The sequence below is a fragment of the Toxorhynchites rutilus genome, chromosome 2 (genome assembly GCF_029784135.1).
Source record: "Toxorhynchites rutilus septentrionalis strain SRP chromosome 2, ASM2978413v1, whole genome shotgun sequence".
Lineage (NCBI taxonomy): Eukaryota > Metazoa > Arthropoda > Insecta > Diptera > Culicidae > Toxorhynchites > Toxorhynchites rutilus.
In genome coordinates this window covers 302,313,102-302,333,003 of record NC_073745.1, presented here as the reverse complement: position 1 = coordinate 302,333,003, position 19,902 = coordinate 302,313,102, and the positions used below count along the sequence as shown (strand labels likewise).

Here is a 19,902-nt window from a genome sequence, read left to right as displayed (position 1 = left end):
GTCGGTCAGAACAGTGCGATCCCAGTACAGCTTGAAACGGTCATTTTCCAGGACAGGTGCAGGCAGGTACCTGTAGTTTGGTACGTTGTCTTCCAGTAGAGCACATTGCAGCGCCAGTTGTCGATGAAGAATACGGGCCACGTTGTTGTAGCGCTCGGTGTAGGCTACGTTGACCAAAACGGGACAGCCTCCCATAATGTGCTCTATGTATTAACCTGGTTGATGGCACATCCGGCAAATTTCATCAACATCTTGATACCAGACGTACCGCCTGCAGTTTCTCGTCGGCATTATCCTGTCCTGGATGGCTATCATGTGGGCTTCTACTACTGAAGAGAGTTCACCACGAGTTAGCCACAGATAACATGCGGCCTTATCGACGTGTGGCCGATCCAGTTGATGGGGGTGGGCACCATGCACTGTCTTCTGCTTCCAAGCTGCAAAATTCTGCTCCACTATCTGCAGATTGGAGTTGAGTTGGTACTCCGCTTGCACCAAGTGCAGAGCGCTGTATCAGCGGCGCAGGCAACCCGGTATAGCGCGTTTTGGTTGGCGCGTTCTGCGAAGTACTCGCGCAGTTGTCGTACCTGGGCAACACATAGTGCGTGGTTTTGACAATCTCTCCAGTGCCGATTGAGGATGGTGCATTCTGGCCTCTTTGAATGCTTTGGATTCGCCACGAACCATGTCTCTTATAAACTCGCCGTCATAGACCTCGTAGCCTCCAGATTCGGTAAGTTGTCCTTTCAGCAGGTGGACACAGCGACACTTGTCGAGGCCGAACTCCATACAGATGTCCCTGCTTATTTCTTCGACAACCCGGATAGCTACACCTAGACGCTGACGTGAATCAGCGTAGACCTTGAGATCGTCCATGTAAAAGGTATGGGTCACTTCTTCGTGGGCGCCGTCACCATACCTTATTTTATAGCCATGACCGTTTCTATTGAGCGTCCTACTGAGGGGATTCAGTGACAGACAAAACCAAAGCGGGCTGAAAGAGTCGCCTTGGAATATCCCCCTCTTTATCTGCAGCGTCTAGACTGCAACACATTTTCCCCATCATTGAGGTGCAGAGACGTACTCCACTGCCTCATCGCATGCTGCAGGAATCGAACGACGACGGGATCAATTTTGTAGAGCTCCAATACCCGGACGAGAATCGAGTGAGGTTTGGAGTCATAAGCCTTCCTGTAATCGATATAGGCCATGCTTAGGTTCCGCTGGTTATATACCGCCTTGCCGACTATGGCTGCCTCGATGATGGCCTGGTCTTTGCAGCCATGTGTATTTTTTCTGCATCCTTTCCGCTCTTCTGCTCTTCTGCGATGATATGGTGTTGTTCGCAGTGGGCAGAAACTTTGGCGGTGATGATGCTGCTCAGTATTTTGTACAGACTCGATAGGCACGTTATCGGTCTGTACTTTGATGGGCTCAATGTGTTGCTGTCTTTCGGGGGGAGGAAGGTGACGCCACGGGTGGCGAAGTCAGGAAGGTTGTGTGGGTCACGTAGCACCTTGTTGGAGCACTCAGCTATCCCCCTCCAGCCACTTGCCGCTTGCTCTTACGCCCGTTCCAGGACCAGCTCCAGTTCGGGGACCCTCCTCCGGCGATCGCATTCTGATATTTCTTCTCGAACATAGCTTCATGATATGGGTGTGTCTTTGCCCGGGAGACAGCGGGTTGGTATTAGAGTCCCACCTTGCCAGGGGAACCTTTTCGGTGCGCCACCCCTAACATGGAGATCAGACGCACCCCTAAGCCTCCAATGACCCGGAGGCTTTCCCCGGGAGAGATATAGCGCTCTGACTCGCTCGCACCCCCTCACTTAGCCACTTTCGACACCCGTTCTCGGAGCCAAGACCAGGTGTGTGTTTCCAGTTCACGCCCGATCTAAAAATGTCGTCATATGATCTTCATGGAGGCGTGAGATAGGAACATTTGAGACCAACGGACTGGCTCCTACCCTAGTTTTGATCCCCATTTGAGAACCTAGTTTACTTCCATTTTTTACTTCTTTTTTACTGAGCTTTTGCTTCCATTTTTGAAGAATTTCGGGAGTGAGAATTGAACTCGTGATCTCTGCGTGAGAGGTATGATAGGTGTGACGCTAACCACTCCGCCACGGGAGCACAAAAGCTTCAAATCTATATGCATGTATTTTCCTTGATAGTTATACAATAAAGTAATATAGTTTTTCTTTACATACAAAGCAACAAACTTCGTAACATCTAGGTACGATGATTGAAACGCATTATATGGCAATATAAATCCGTAGAGAAACATTGTTTTATAAAACACTTGCTCATAAATTCAGTTATGAATTATTATTTTATATATGATCGTGAATTGCCGTAAAACAATTTCTGAAGATGAAAATGGACCAAATGGTATACCGATGCTTCAAACCAGCAAGGTGAACAAATACATTAAAACAAACAAGACGACGACTCGACTGATTCATCAGCGAGCACGGCTGAACGGTCGGATCAGACGAGCTACTCGTCTGTTTTAAGTCGAGCTCGACTTCAGGAATACGAAAACAAACGAGACGAGTGCTTGTCTTCTGGAATAGGACCCATAATGTAACCATGGACGAACTTTAGTGAGCTTTGGGTATGTTTTGGTAAAACTCGAATCCTCGATTCAATCCCACTTTGTTGACACTGTCCTTTACTGCATTATTCCTTCTCAACTATTTGGATTCAAAGAGACCGCTCAAGCAGCTACCAACACCTTCGATTAACATGCTTCATTGAAAGCGTCTCTGCTTGAAATAGACAGCAATAATATGAAAAAAATTATGAGTAAACCAAGCTGGCGTACGGTCACTTGGTCACCGATAAAACGATGAGCTGCTCTATAAAAATTATTCTCATTGAAAGAATAATAACTTGTTCATTGCATTACACTATACACACAATAGGTTAGTTCAATCATAACCCTCCAATCTTTATCCAAATTCGTTTGTTTCTACAGGCTCAGCTACAACTTATGTAATAATTAAGAATCTACTACATTTACATTTACAACAACCATTTACATTTATAGTGGAACGATATATCCCGCACAAAGAAAAAAATCCAAAGGAGGTAAACATCACCAAAGTGAGTAGAAAAATTGTGGTATTGTTCAGCAGCCAAAAAGTGAGAATACCTACAAAGCTTAATAATCACCGATAATATTTGCGATTTGATATAAATTTGCTAGCAACAATATGAGGAAAAAATAAAACTTACTTCACTGTCTCCATAGGTCGTTCGTCAATACTGAGCACCAAACTATTTTTCCTGACCGCCAGCGACAGCGTATGCCAGTTGCCATCGTTGAATTGTTGATCGTAATTATCCAAAATCGTTCCCGGCTTCGGCAGGTTATCGGTCTTCAGCTCCACCTTCACCTTACCGTCCTCCAGATACACCTTGACGGATCCTTGCAGAAAATCGTGATGCAACATCAGACCTTTCTCCTCGTACGTTCGGAACGCGAAACTCACGTTCATCTGTTTCACACTGTAGTAGCCCTTCAGTTTGGCATGGGAGCCACGGGTCAGAAACGTTACCGGGCTAATCGGAGGCTCGGGGCAGTTGTAGTTGATGTTCACTTTGCTGTAGCGCATGTGTTCTCCCTCGTAGAACGCCTCCTTCATATTCCGGATGAAATTCGAAGCGTTGAAGTAAAGGTTTTCGATGCAGCCGGTGAAATTTTGCTGCACAATCAAACCATCCTGCATATTGGGAACGCCACCGATGTAGAACTAAAAACAGACAATGTTTCGAGTAACTATCAATTAAACAAATGACCATCAGTGAAACACTCACCGCCCGGTTGAGATTCAGCTTATCGAACTCTCCCTTGATCTTTTTCTCGACAATCACCCGATCCACACTGAACATAATATCTCGCCGATTTCTCGAAATGACCACATCATGCCAAACGTTGTCGTCCAGCAAGCTTCCCACCGAGAGGGAAGTCATAATGCGCGATCCCAGATCCAAATTGAGCACCATCCGGTTGCTCTTGATCTGCAGTGCGAAATAGTCGCCCTGTGTTCCCCTCGAGTACAGCAGCACCCCGTTCGGCAGGGCTGTCTTGAAACGGAATCGGATGGTTTCTCGCGTCGCCGCTATCGGTTCCCGCAGCAGGTCGAACCGCAGGAGGCTCGTCCCGTTGAGGTAAACATTTTCAGATTCTGACGGTGAGGAATTGAAATGCTTTATTGAATTGTGGAGCGAAAACGAACCAAAGAACTTACCATAGTGACATCCGTACAGTTCGACACGCAGTGAGATGCGGTTCTGCCAGCGGGTTGGATTTATCCGAATCCACTGCGCAATGATTGGCACTTCGAACGAGTTGTGGCGCACCGAGTCGCCGTCTTTGTTGCCCTTGAAAAGCTTTGAAAGGAATAAGGAGAGTGGTTAGTTTTGGGGTTTTTAGTCACGAGACACGGGACAGCACAACGAAATGAACCTAGTTGACGGATACAATCGTGATTTTAATGTGTTAGCTTGCGACTTGACAACAGGTTATTTACTTTGACTTTTATCCTTAATTACGACATGCATGTTAATTATTCTAAGTATTTTACGGTTACATGATTTTGAATGTTAATGTTATTTATGCGCCACACTCTTCTCTAATAAGAATGTTGTTGGTGGTTCTACTCAATCGGAATACAACCTTCAGCAAATTACAGCATCAACTGCCAGCATGGTTGTCATTGAACTGAATAGAAATAGAAGTTTATGTTTCCTAGAATTGTTGGAATCCAACCGAGAACTACAGTGGTCGACACGAAAAAGATCTACTCTCAATATATGATATAACTTTTTTATATCCCATTTGTTTATTTATTTGGGCTCATTAGCATTTTAGCTGTGACTGAGCCGGATTTAATCGTGTACATTCTAAATGTTACCATATCTATACATATGGTAAATTATACAGTAACCATTTAGGCGTAAAAGTATCCCTTCTGTTGATATGATCATTGTGTGTTATAAATAACACAACAGCCCGATGTTTTCTTGTTGCAGCAGCAGAGCTTGTATGCATGGATAGAGGCCAGGACTCCGACAGTGATTCGATCTCCATCATTAATGATTGTTGTTGCGCAGTTCCCCAACGAGCATTTTTCACGTCTTGTACAGGACAATCGGTCTTATGAACGTTATTACAAGGAAAATTTCGCACTATTGCTAAATCTGCTTGACCTCAAGTGTTTATGAAGACCATAGTATGCACGACTCCAATTGGCTGATCCGGACCTCCGGATCATTAGGTCCTGGTACACAAATTGGTTCACTACCTCTAACTCATGACCGTCGAAGCCAGCATTTGGTTTTAGACACATTCAATCTCAGTCCGATCCTCTCTGCTTCGTGCCTCAGACTAGTGTAATGTTTAGCTACCGTCTCAAATATTCTACCGACAATGTCCACGTCATCAGCAAAGCTGTAGAATCGACTGACCGTTTTCGTTCATGATTCTTCATAGTCATTTTCGCGTTTTTGGATCATATGCGGGTTTAAAATCTATGAATAAATTGTTGATCAGTAGTGGACCAACCATCGATGGAGCCGGCCTTATAACTTCCCACGAAAAAATCATTCGGGCATTTCCGTTGCTATCTGCTCTAGGATGGTCCGTGTTCATTTCATTTTCCAACGTCAAATGAACTTCACGGCATATTGAAATGAACCCTCTCTTACACTGAATTCGTTTCTCTCTCTCATTTGCAAATTGTGGTTGAGTTCACGGTGGGTACCAGAGCTTGGAAATATTGAGCTTGTTAAGTAATATTGAAAATATATGTTTATCAGTGTAACGCGTTTATTTTGCTTGTCGATGCTGCTGTCATTTATTTGACGGCAAACAAATTTACAACTGTGTTCATTCATATTCATTCTGTGTTATCTGAGCTTTTCTTAAAGCTCGAGTCATGAGAATTCATTCACATTTCTTCATTGCCATTGAATTTTCAGGAATGTTGTGACTGTTCATATTCAATATCACGATATATGTGTGATTTTCTCATTGAGTCAGTGCCTTGCTTATTCAGTTATTTTTTAAGTTACTCCGAAAGGGCAACGCAAATCGGTGGCGCAAGTGGAAATGCCAATGAAAGAGCAAGCACACTCACAGCTAAGGATTGCATAGGCTTGGACGGCGAGGAGGCATTCTGCACAATCGATCCGAGTAGCGAATGCAAACTTTGTCAGCCAAAGCTGGATGTTGGCAATTTCATCCGCTAATCCCAATGAGGTACATATAGAGGTGGAGCAATAGACGAAGTGTATCTGTATGTGCAAGCAAAATATCGTGCCGTAATTATTTGCATTCAATATGGAATGTATATGGAAGAAACAAAACTATGTTGAAAACACTCACGGTTGCATGATAATTTGAGCCAAAATTCTCATGGAATCATTCAACTGGTTGTTTTTTAACAGATGACAATTATATCGTGGCTTATTTCGATTATTCATGTGGTAAAAAGGTCCTGAGAGCAGTGGTATGCTTAGTTCTTTAAAGCAGTAACGTTTTCGGTGAAATTTTGGTTAATTGGCGTAATCGCCTCACAACATACACACCAACACTGAGAGTCTTCGAAACATCAACTTCATAACGGTAAAATAATGAAACTTCGTTTGTTTCTATGAACGTGGGGGAGTGAAAATGGCACATGGAAATATCACTTTTATCCGTCTTTTTCGACGTGATTTCACAAATATTCACTCCACATAATCACATTAGCCTCATATTCAGCGGGAGCTCTACAAAAATGTACGTTTTTAATTGATAAATTACTTCCTGAAAATATTTTTACATGGATGCGGTGGGCAATCAAAGATAAACACAACGACTGACGTCACTATTTGCGAAATAGTTATGGCAGCGCATGCTATGTCGCTCGAAACTCGACCATCTTCATTACCTTTTTTCCAGGACATTGGGCTAATCCTATAACACAGTTTAATACGTTTGCAAAAGGAAGCTCGAAATATTTCCATTGCGGTCGTGTCTTGGACACCACCATTTTATGTTCGTGTATTCGGAATTTGAGTCAAAAATCAAATGTTTGAAATTTGAGTCAAGACGTTATTTTTTTACATCGGAATTGAAGACTTTTAAAGCATTTCTGATAAGTGAAATTGGAATTGCAAATTCACTATGTAAAATGAAAGCATTTTAACTGAGATGGAAACCTTGTATGCTTGAACAATTTAATTTCTTGTTACTATTATGAACATTCTGTACTTCGTTATCTTCCTCAACGAATTTCTCCGTTTTGTCAGTGTCCGAGAACGATGCTGATAGTGAATGAACTGGTATATTAATATCAATGAATGACAAAACTAGGGATATTTTCTTCTGCTCACAGAACGAAAAAGAGAATGAACAAAACTGGATGAATCAACTGTGAGGGGCTTGCTGTGATTGTGAGGTTCGGCGTTGGTTCATTTACGGGTATCCCGAATGCAATGGTATAATGATCGAATGTGATCGGAAATTCAGCGGAAAAGATTGATGTTATACAGATATTTCCAAGCACTGGTGGGTACACAATGGAGCCATCCATTGGGCCTGAAGTTGAGCTTTTCGTTAGAAAAACTCAGATCACTGGGGCTGACAATTGCAAAATAAGGAAATATTTTAAAAATGCTTGTTTTCGGATGGTTTACGATTAATGACTACTTACTAGTCGATTTTCTGACTATTTTTTATACAACAAACATTTTTGGGAGCTGGGCCGACACTGATATCGTGCAAGCGTTCTTGATGCATGCTGAACGGTAAACGTAGCAAGAACAATTCAGAGCTCAACGTGTTTATGGTGTAACTATTTTTGCATCACAAATTCTTTTCACTTTATATGGACGTTAAAATAAGATTGTGTACGCGGACAACGAGGTACATGTCGTGGTGGAGTGGTAATGGTCTAGTGAATTCAGGTTGAATGGAGAGGTAGATTTGTCTGCATTCACCACGCCAGTTGTTATTGCTTCAACTAGAAATTAAAGATCGATCCACGGTCGAATAAAAACCGATTCGTCCATACAACGGCTCTGCTCTGCAAGAAACATCGGGCTGCTGTTCTATAAATAACTCAACAATGATCAACAACTGTCTCCGCTGTCCGGTCTAACTGGATAATGGAAGAACAGATAGAAAACTCTAACGCCGAAAAATGGCAACTGTGTAATGTGCTAATTATAGATATCATAAACATGTGACATGTACACGAGTAAAATTCGGCTTTGTTACAGCTAAATGCTAATGAGTCTAAAATAAACAAAAGGGATAAAAAAATTAAATATCAAATTGAAGCCAATTTCTGGCAAGTCTTCTTTACTCTTGCCAGAAAATGCAAATTATGTTTTCATGTTTAATGATTATATTTGAGGGGCTTAGAATGCAAGGGGTGTAAGTGACTTGATCGATTTCTCTTCGTCAACTTTTTATTTGATTAATAACTCATTGTTGAGTTATTTATAGAATAGCAGCCCGATGTGTCTTGCAGAGCAGAGCAGTTGTATGGATGAATCGATCTTATTTCGACCGTGGATCGATCTCCATCGCTGATGATTGTTGCGTGGATGTAGTTATTCTGTAATAACACGAAGATGGTCAATGAGGGCCCTAAGTTTTGAACTCACGATCGATCGCTTACTAAGCGAACGCGCAACCAATGTGGCTACGGAGACACCCTAATTTGATATACCGATCATCAAAATCGGTCGAGTAGTTGAAAAGTTATAATTTTTTCCGAAAGTCAGGAAAAAATGGTTAAATAATGATTTCTCGGACCATTGAAAAATCATAACTCGAAAACGAAAAAAAAACACCTCTCTGTTTTTTGGTAAAAAAACCTCAGCTTTTAAGAAAAAATATAAAAAAATATCGCACCATCTAGTCCAAAGATTTTTTGGATTTCATACAGAACGTACAGATTTTTAAAAATTAGGTTCTTATATCATTAATGACTTGATTTCAATAAATTTTCCCCACCTAACCTATTTTATGATGTGAATCTTTTGTAGTGTAGCGTGATGCCCTGCTTTCTGGTGTTCAATATAAAATGTAAAGATGCAAAAATCTGCATTAGTGAATATCATTATGAGTGAATAAATTTCCGTGGGTCGCCTGTTCCAAAAAGCTTTCCAAGTTTACTTGTGGCGAAATCTTTGCACTCTGTGCACCGAATTAGCTTATGCTAAAATTCGTCCCACCATTTATTGAAAAATATTTAAAAATATGTTTGATCAATAGTTATCTTTCACATAACCCAAAGCGAAAAAAAAATTTAACTTATTTCAGGAAATATCATAGCTTAAACCATTGACAATTCGGCCGCAACAAGATGGCTCCTATTTGATCAATCATATTTTTTAAACTAAGTTTTGCCATTGATTAATAAATTGAATAAAACATTTCAAACCGAAACACCCAAATTAACTCAGAACATTTTGAAACCAAATCTGTTGTCTTACTGTTTTGAGTAACATACGCCCAAAACAATACATCAAATCTAAAGTCGCAGGATTGGACATTGAAGATTTTGAACAGCATCTGAAGAAACCACATGATATATGTAATGATAAGAAACCGCTACTGAACTGGGTGAGAATAACTTTAAGAACCATCTGCCGCAATGAATCGCCAAACGGTTGAACAACTAACGTTAAAATAAAAACATAAATTTTGACATATTCGTTGACAGCTATCCAGATTTTTAATTGTTACCTTATTATGTTGCCTTTTAATTCTTCACCACTATAACATTCGTGTTTGTGCGGCGAAATTGTTATAGCGAGTTATTATATTATTATATTATAGTTATTATATATTGAATTTGTTATAACGAGAGAATTTACGTAGCCTAATACTACGGTAGCGGTCTAACCCTTTGCGGTCGTATGTCTGCTCTCAGCCATCACGTCTAGAAATCATACTACATACTTTATTCAACGATGTCATAGTTTACAAGTTGTGCTCCCTTGGCCGAGTGGTTAGCGTCACAACTAACATGCCGGGTGTTCGGGTTCGATTCCCGTTCTGGTCGGGGGAATTTTTCGTCAAAGAAATTTCCTCCGACTTGCACTGTGATCACGCGTATTCTAGAGCTTGCCACTCAGAATGCATTCAAGGCGTGTTACTTGGCATAGAAATCTCAACTAAGTACTAATAAAAATGACGCAAGTAATACTACGTTGAGACGGCGAAGTTCCTCTAGGAACGTTAGTGCCATTGAAGAAGAAGAAGATAGTTTACAAGTTTTCTTGAACGAATTTTAAACTCGAGTGAGCTTGTTCATGAGCGCATACGGAGTTTCTATGAACAATAGGTAATGGTACTCGGCAGCAGCGTAGTGAGGGTAGACAGCGCCCCCGACAAACTATGAAAATGGCGCCCCAAAAAGTACAATTTTTTTCACTAGTTTTGAGATTATGATATTTTGTGAAAACTACTCACATATACCAGTGTTCACTTTGAGCAGTTTATTCGTATTTCTTTTCATTACCAGCTTTCCTTACTCTCTAGTCAAATACTTGCCTTGCGTGCTTTAGCTGAAGCAAAATTATCCACAATTGCATTTAAATCAAGGCCTTAGTGATTCTTCAGCATTTTTTTCCAATGAATTACCAAGCCATTGAGTCGGCCTTTGGTTATTTTAGAACGCAGATAATTTATAATCCATTTAAACATGCTGAAACTGCGTTCGCGCGATGTCAGTAAAATTCGTAGTGCCGTCTCAATGTTTAGGATTAGGAGAGAATACCTGAGAATAATGTTCAAGGCGTCCAAGAGTTCAGGTCAGGGAATAGGTCCTTCTTCTGCGTATTGAACATTTCCACCTCTGATACAAGTTTCTCTGTTTCAACATCTGAAGAATATTTCCGCCCGAAATTTGACGCAATCTGCTTCAATTGAACCATGCTCATAGATGTTAGTCAGTCTCTCATTATAAATGAAAAATCTGATGCTGTACCCGCTTTAACAGGGTTGGCCAAACTTTTCGCCACCACGTACGCCTTCTTCTCAAAAGCAGACGGCGGACTACCAATACAATATGTTTTTAAGTGACAGTTATTGAGTAGTAGTTTGATTGTAAAATTTTAAATTTTGTTTTAGGTAGCGAGAATAATGATTTCTTCTCGAAAACTAATTATTTATAATAACAATAGGTTCTTTTATTTCTTACTGCGAACGATTTTATTTTAAGTATATTATTATCCTGAATGTTTGTTTAGTATCTGATAAAACACTGGAAATATTAGGTTGCATATATTCGTCATGTTTTTCATATTTTTGTTCGAATGTACTCAAATTTATTTGCAAACAGGGTGCCTGTTTCGATTGTATTCATAGTAGAAAATATTGTTTTCGGGTATAAGTATATCCGAATTTTTTTTTCAAAAATGCAACACATTTCCTGGCAAAGTAAATTCCGACAAGTACAACAGTAACAACAACAACAAGTATAACAGTAAATAAATTTTTGAAATCAAAATGCATTTAAAAACAAGAGCTTCATCTCTCTTGATTTTAAAAATATATCGCCATTAAAATTGAAGATTTCATTTTAATTAATGCTTTTTGGTTTAATTGATATTTCTTCTATGTTGATTCCATCATTGAGTAGAAATGACATGAATAATGTTATGTCGCCTATTTTTGAAATATCTTCAAGTCTTCTGTCGAACTCATTTCGTAACGAAGAAATTTAATCTGCACAACGATCGTATCCAATTCATGTGTTTTAATCTGCTGATTTAGTCGCAATATTTTCGAATTGTTTTAAATTTCGTCTCCTAAATTGTGCTTTTAGGAGTGTTTTCATTGTTCTTCCTTGATGTTTCAAATTTAATTCCTTTTGCTTCGCTTGGATGACACAATGAAAAACGAGATCATCCACACCCACTTATAATCATTTATTTAGGATATGATTTCTTGACTGTTTCCATTAATTCTTTTTTTTAAAAACCTGCATCTCAATTTTTTCATGAAAAATAACTCATTTTTAACAAAAATTGGCATTTTTTCCGATTTTCAAAACCCCTATATGTCGCTTTAGGCAGTGGCGTCGACTGGGGGGGTGCAGAGGGGGCGGACCGAGGATTGTCCTAAAGTTTCAAATTTTTTTTTTGGAATTCGTTCTGCGACACACCTTTGTTGTAGAATCGATACCACCAGCAAGGTATCGATTTTCAGACAGCATCTACGCATCCTACTGTCAACAGCTTAATAATCATTATTCGTACATTTAAAAAATAGAAAATACTTCTTTAAATATACATTAAACAATAACCAAAATACCCGAATACTTCAATTAATTCTTAACATCCGAAAAAATATCACGAAAATTCATTTATTTTCGACCTTCCAGACAGAGGCGCGCTTAACAATAACTGTAAAACAACGCATAGCATGGAAGGGGCACTCAGGCATGCGTAGCGAAAAATTAAATGTTTTCTGGATGTTTAGATTTTTTTTTACTCAATTAAAAGATGAAATATAATACAGTGAAAAAATTACAATTGAAAATTCTTAGATTTTGGCGCCCCAAAGGATCAGCCCCGGGAAATGCCGGGTTTGCCGCCCGCACACTACGCTACTGGTACTCGGTATAAACAAAGTATTATTAGCGTGGAAAGTTAATAGCATCTCTTTTAAGGGAAATTAATTCCGACCGCAAAGGGTTGAACTTACATTACACCTCAATAGATCATTATAATAAAGCAACAACAATAATAATAAAGCTAAAATTATGGCTGAAAATTGGACTTTCAATACAGACTTTCTGGAAAAAAAAACAAAGATAAAAAGTTTTTTTTAAATAAAAAACACAGATTTTATTATGACAACCTTGCTTAGTAGTTCAAAAGATATGAATTTTTGAAAAAAAAAAAAGGCAAAAAAATAGATTTTTCGGTCCACCCTAAAAGTAAATGGGCACCTTAATAAAAAAAAATAAAAAAGGGACTAAAAACGGGAAAAATCCGCCCTGATGTATGACTCTTGGACTTGGTCTACAATGTCGTCTTCGATTACTGGCTTCCTAGCTGTCATCAAACGTACCCCGAGCACTTTAATAAAGTTTGGTCATATTTACCTATTACAACGTAGGACTTCTATTTTTTTTTTCTTTGAGTCTACCAGTAATCGCTTGAATCAAACGGAATCTTCCTGCGGTTAGTAAACTCCAAATTAAAATCAAAGCTTTCCCTTAACTTTTTTAACGCGTTTCTTAGAACTAATGTATTTTCGATAAATTTAACATTATAAAAAATTATTAAAGTATTGGAGCAAGTTTTTTGATGTTCAACTTATATTTGAAGGCGTGAGATCTTTTTGATGCCGGTCACTGTATTCTTGTTCCATCAAATCAACGCTATGACAAACATCCCACGACAGCCATCAGCGGCCACAATTAGTCACAAAATAACCAGCAAATCTACGCAACACGTGAATCTATACTGCCGAAAGGCCAACTCTCTCGGCCAACATTCTATGAATTTCCCAGTGTTCAATAATTTACCTGCTCCTCGCCGCTGCTGTCGGTGAACGACTTCCAGATCTCACCATCGTCCGAAAACTGAACGATATACTCGGTGACGCACTCGCCGGTCGTAGCCCTACCGGCGGTCGCAATCTTGCGTACCATCTTCCGCCCACCCAAATCGATGGTGAGAAAGTGGAAGTAGGTATTCTCGACCGGTGTCCAGGCCGATCGTGCTGCAGCCCAATTCATCAAATGCAATGTTTTGTTTTTGTATTATGGTTAGTGAATTCAGTTTGATTTATTAGCGATTTCGTGGATTAGTGATGGGGTAGCGAGCGTTACACATTCGCCATGATTGATCCGAATCACCATTTTTTTGTGTTTCATCCGTTTTGTAAGATGAGCAGCATAAGTGGAGAGAAATGTAATATGTAGGTTAGTATATGTTGCCATATTGTATTCAATTGTATTCACTGTGTTCAGCCTTCAACGTAAAAAATATAACAACGTAATCTATAAACTAAGAAACAAGGAAGCTGTCACCATAGTTATACGGAAGCCTTCACCATTGAATACCAAAAAAGACGGATTAGATTTCTTGTTATGCAAATCTGCGCGGGATAAGAGGAAAGCCGAATTGGCAGAATAAGAGAAGAGTTTCAAGCCAGACAGAAAAAGAGACAGTGTGTGAGTTTGTTGTGCGCTATTTACACGATGGTTCTCCCGGATGGTTCATTCACGTGATGTCCCCGCACAGAGCACCTCCCCCCCCCCCGAAGATTGTTTAGCGGCTAAGCCGGAAGCACGTGGTCTTTACCTTAGTGTTGCCCCCGGGCTCTTTGTAGTCGATATAGTCCAACCCGTTGAAGCCGTAGCTGATACTGAACTCGGTGACGTACTCGTTACTGTGAGGACGTCCCTGGATTGCGATTCGAGTCACGTTTCGTACTATGCCCAGATCGATAATGAGCTGCTGCTCGAAGTCAGACTGCTGTGCGGTCCAGGCGCTGCCCGCTTTTGTTACAAAACAAGAAAAAAGGTGCCGTGACACGGTTAGTTAGTAATTGATATTTGCGAATGCGAAGAAAAAAAACAACCTAGAACCCCTCGACTCTGACTACTCCAGCGAATGGAAGAAGTTGAACAACCGTAGCAAAAAAAAAACATTGCGGTTTAACAAGCAAAAACAAACCGTCGGATGAGGGGGAATAGATATCACCTGCCCAGAAACAAAGTCCCCGTCTGAAAACAGCACCCCTTGAAAACATTTATGTTATGCCCATCAACATTAATTTTGTGCTCTCATTCAAAAGTACCATCCTCCAGAAATGTAAACACAACTGGCAGCATACAGTCGCGTCAATTGAAAAAGCGTAGAAACAAGGTGGGAACATTCACACGTTATTCCACTCACCGTGAACATCAGCAGGATAACAACAAATCACACACTCCAAAACGAACGTATCGATCTCAAGCATCCTTGTTGGCAAGAGGCGGCTCTAGGTAGAAGCAATAAAAGGTCGGAATGAAATCGTCCCTCCCCCTGTCCGTAACAAACAGTCAAAAACGCACTAAATGATGTGATCACGCGAATGTTGCCCCAGAAAACTGCAGCACACGAATCGTTCAAATGCAAACGATTAATTTGCCTAGGGAGACTTCTAAAATTATCCTTAAATGCGAAAGCAATTTATATCGACTATACAAATTTCTGTGAGTTTTCATACAAACGGTGTCACGCATCATCAGTTCACGGAATTAAACAGCGCTTGGTTTAGATAATCATTATTTTCGGCAACCAGATGGAGTGAGTGACTACATTTATAAATTTTCCAAAAGTTAATCAAGCGAATCTTTTCAACGGATACACTCTAGAACAGGGGTTGTCAAACTATTTTGGGCAATAGACCTCTTTTCCAGAATTAAGTGATACCTCAGACCCCTACAGGCAATTTTTTAAAACAAAAATCTATTTCTATTTTTTGTCTTATTCATACAAAATTCTTACTAATTTAAAAACTTTGCAGTTGGTTAAGGCCGTAACAACTATATTCCCACCTACAGAATTTTTGTTTTGCACTTGTAATATTATTTCAATATTTTGCTTAACCAAAGACTTCTAAAACAATCTGGCAGTACTCCATTTTTTTTAGGGCTGCTGAAAATGTAGGATATTAATTTGGGAGTCATTTTTATATCAAAAACCGCGATTTCAGAGCACCGGCAAAAAATTCTGTTTAAATTCGTTGAACATGCAACAAGTTGATAAGTTTTTCACTGTAAGCGTTCTATTTAGGATCTACTGTGTGAGTTCATGCGATTTCTTCAATGAAGAAATGGTGTATTTAATGAAAAATTCAAATTTTATATTTTTTCTTTGTAAATCTATATTAAGAGTTTTTTTTTGCTACACAGACATATTGTTTGAATTTTTGTATAACCAAAGTCACAATAAAATGAGCTTACAAGGTAGCAAGCAGTGTTTTTGGGGTTAATGGGCAGCGGCAACTATATTATTTATTTATTTATAATGATACTACATCCCATTGAGAGATTAGATCTTCTTCACAATTTTTCGCCAATAGTCCCGATCCATGGCTGCAGTTCTCCAACTCCCGGCTGCACCGATTCTTGCCAAGTCCTGCTCCACCTGGTCCAACCACCTCGCTCGCTGGGCTCCTCTCCTTCTTGTTCCTACCGGATTCGATGCGAACACCATCTTTGCAGGGCTGCTGTCCGGCAATCTTGCAACATGCCCTGCCCATCGCACTCGTCCAGCCTTGGTGACTTTCTGAATGCTGGGTTCGCCGTAGAGTTGCGCCAGTTCATGGTTCATTCTCCTTCTCCATACTCCGCTTTCCTGTACACCACCGTATATTGTTCTGAGCACTCGGCGTTCGAAAACTCCAAGCGCTTGTGAGTCCTCTTCAAGCATCGTCCATGCTTCGTGCCCATAGAGAACAACCGGTCGAATTAGGGATTTGTACATGGTACACTTCGTACGGGGTCGGAGTTTGTTGGACCTCAAGGATTTGCGGAGCCCATAGTAGGCACGACTTCCATTGACAATGCGTCTTCGAATTTCACGGCTATTGTTGTTGTCAGTTGTTATCAACGAGCCAAGGTAGACAAATTCCTCTACCACCTCGAGCTCGTCGCCGTCGATCACAACACTACTACCAAGAAGAACTCTGTTGCGATCAGTCCCTCCAGCTAGCATGTATTTAGACTTAGACGCATTGATCCCAAGCCCAATCAGCCCTGCTTCGTGTTTCAGTCGGGTATACAAGTCGGCTACCGTCGCATGTGTTCTTCCGATTATGTCCACGTCGTCGGCGAAGCAGATAAACTGACTAGACTTGTTGAAAATCGTGCCCCGCATGTTGAAGCCCGCTCTCCGCATAACACCTTCCAGCGCCACGTTGAAGAGCAGACAGGAGATTCCATCGCCTTGTCGAAGTCCCCTGTGAGTCTCAAATGATTCCGACAGCTCACCTGAGATCCGCACACTGCACCGCACACCGTTCATCGTTGCCTGAATCAGTCTTGTCAGCTTTCGGGGAAAGCCGTGTTCGTCCATGATCCTCCATAGCTGTCGTCGGTCGATTGTATCATATGCGGCCTTGAAGTCGACGAAGATGTGGTGTGTAGGGACCTGATACTCGCGGCACTTTTGGAGGATCTGCCGCAGTGTAAAAATCTGGTCCGTCGTCGAGCAACCGGGCATGAATCCGGCCTGATAACTTCCCACAAATCTACTTACTATTGGCGATAGGCGGCGGAAGAGGATCTGAGACAAAATATTGTAGGCACCATTCAGGATTGTGATGGCACGATAGTTCCCACAATCCAACTTGTCGCCTTTTTTATAGATGGGGCAGATTACCCCGTCCTTCCACTCCTCCGGTAGCTGTTCTGTGTCCCAGATCCTGACTATCAACCGGTGCATACACTCTACAAGTTTTCTCGGACCTCCCTTGAAGAGCTCCGCTACGAGGCCATCCTTACCAGCTGCTTTGTGGTTCTTGAGCTGATTAATGTCCTCCTTAACTTCACCCATCGTCGGGGGTGGTACGTCGTCGTTGTTCATTGCACCGGTGTAGTCCTCCTCAACGCCGTCTAGGTCTCCTGTCTGCGCGCTGTTCAGGTGTTCATCGTAGTGCTGCCTCCACCTTTCGATCACCTCGCGTTCGTTCGTCAAGATGCCTCCTTCCTTGTTTCTGCACATTTCGGCCCGCGGCACAAAGCCTTTGCGCGAGGCGTTTAGTTTCTTGAAGAACTTCCGCGATTCTCGAGAACGATAAAGCAGCTCCATCTCCTCACACTCTTTCTCTTCCAGGCGGCGCTTTTTTTCCCGAAAGAGATGTGTTTGCTGCCTTCGTTTCAGTCTGTATCGTTCCACGTTTTGTCGAGTCGCTCGTTGCAGCATGGCTGCGCGTGCTGCATCCTTCTCGTTCAGGAGCGCTCGGCACTCGTCGTCAAACCATTCGTTCCGTTGTCCTCGTTGTTCATACCCGATGACGGTCTCTGCTGTGCTGCTAATTGCTGATTTTAAGGAGTTTCAGCATTCATCGAGGGGAACAGCATCCAGTTCGTCTACCCCCGGTAACGCAGCTTCAAGACGCTGCGAATATGTTGCAGCAACGTTCGGCTCCTGTAGTCGTCGTAGGTGGTACCGTGGTGAGCGCTGGTGTCTTATGTTATTGACGACTGACAGTTTAGAACGCAGTTTGACCATCACCAGGTAGTGGTCTGAATCGATGTTAGCGCCACGATAGGTTCTGACGTCGATGATATCCGAGAAGTGCCGACTGTCAATCAAAACGTGGTCAATTTGTGTTTCTGTTTGCTGTGGTGATCTCCAGGTGTAACGGTATTGGAGGCTATGCTGGAAGAAGGTGCTACGTATGGCCATGTTCTTGGAGGCAGCGAAGTCGATAAGTCTTAGGCAGTTTTCGTTGGTTCGCTGATGGGCGCTGAACCTACCAATTACCGGTCTGAATTCCTCCTCCTGGCCAACCTGAGCGTTCAAATCACCGATGACGATTTTGATGTCGTGTTTTGGGCAGCGATCGTATTCACGCTCTAGCTGCGCGTAGAATTCTTCTTTATCGTCATCGGTGCTAGCTAGATGGGGGCTGTGGACGTTGATAATGCTGATATTGAAGAAGTGGCCTCTCATCCTCAATCTGCACATTCTTTCATTGATCGGCCACCAACCAATCACCCGTTTTTGCATCTCCCCCATCACGATGAAAGCTGTACCCAGCTCGTGTGTGTTGCCGCAGCTCTGATAGATGGTATATCCACCATGGAACGATCGCACCATCGAACCTTTCCAGCACACCTCCTGCAGCGCTACGATGTTGAAATTGCGGGCTCTTAATATTTCCGAAAGAATTCGGGTACTCGCAAGAAAATTGAGAGGCTTGCAGTTCCATGTTCCGAGTTTCCAATCTCTAGTCCGTGTTCTTTGCGTAGGTCTAGTCCGATTGTCCTGTCTCGAATTTCTTTGTGAATTTTCCTGTGCGTTTTATTTTTACGGATGGCTTGCAGGGCCTGCACCAACCCCCTGTCTCGCCGGAGGACCGTCGTGCACAGCTCTTTTTAGAGTCCCCGCTGGCACGAAGACAGTGATCAGCCGCCCCTAACATGGGGATCAGACGCTGTTTTGAGCCGCACCTCCATGGTGAACAGACGCTCGGATAGGCCCCCTTCCCTGTCAGCATACGACCAAGATCCCACCGGGGTTGGTTACCGATCTTCACTATGGTTACTCGTACCCCAGCCGGTACCACGGGGAGGTAGGGATAGGAGTTACTGGACAGGAAGCTAAGGACCACGAATGGGGTCTATTTTATGCCTGCAGGTACGCGAAGTACCGATGGTACGCTTAGTCCAGTCATTTACCAACCAAAACTATATGCGGCAACTATATGCAACTATATATTATGTGTTCTACCTCTTGTAAGGATTATGTTCTCTGAAGTTTGAGTCGATTTCTTGCCTGGTTTTCACGGCCTTATAAAGGGTTAAGCCAGGGTTGCCAGGGTTGCCAGGTGTACTGAACAGAAATCTGGATGTTGGAAAATCAAAAGTCTGAATTCGTCTGGATTTTTGTCGACATTTTTCATATTTAATTGGGAATTTTATTGAATATTTTTAGTCTGATATGTAAAACAAAGTTTAACAGTTGTTTCTTCTTATCATATATCAACGCATTATATTTAAACTTGATGGTTGCAGACATGTGCACCAAACAACTTTCTTCGGTGTTGAGTAAATTTTTGAGATAATTGCCACCACTACGATAATTTCACCACTACGGGTAGTTGTGGCTAGAACTTTACACCAAAACATTACTACATTGGTTCGTTCATTCGGAGAATGGT

General features: G+C 41.6%; 1 protein-coding gene across 5 annotated transcripts in view; it reads right to left on the bottom strand.

Moving 5' to 3' along the window:
- LOC129765334 (neurexin-4) overlaps positions 1–19,902 on the bottom strand; it is a 67,374-nt gene that overhangs the window by 12,272 nt on the left and 35,200 nt on the right. For 2 of the 5 annotated variants that reach the window (XM_055765510.1, XM_055765512.1), the window contains exons 3-6: positions 14,328–14,524; positions 4,256–4,397; positions 3,822–4,192; positions 3,240–3,757 (exon numbers count right to left, since the gene is read on the bottom strand). In XM_055765510.1, the coding sequence (XP_055621485.1) occupies positions 3,240–3,757; positions 3,822–4,192; positions 4,256–4,397; positions 14,328–14,524 (1,228 nt within the window). Of the gene's footprint in view, positions 1–3,239; positions 3,758–3,821; positions 4,193–4,255; positions 4,398–13,546; positions 13,744–14,327; positions 14,525–19,902 lie in introns of all 5 variants that reach the window. The other 3 variants (XM_055765511.1, XM_055765513.1, XM_055765515.1) reach the window with 2 other exon arrangements.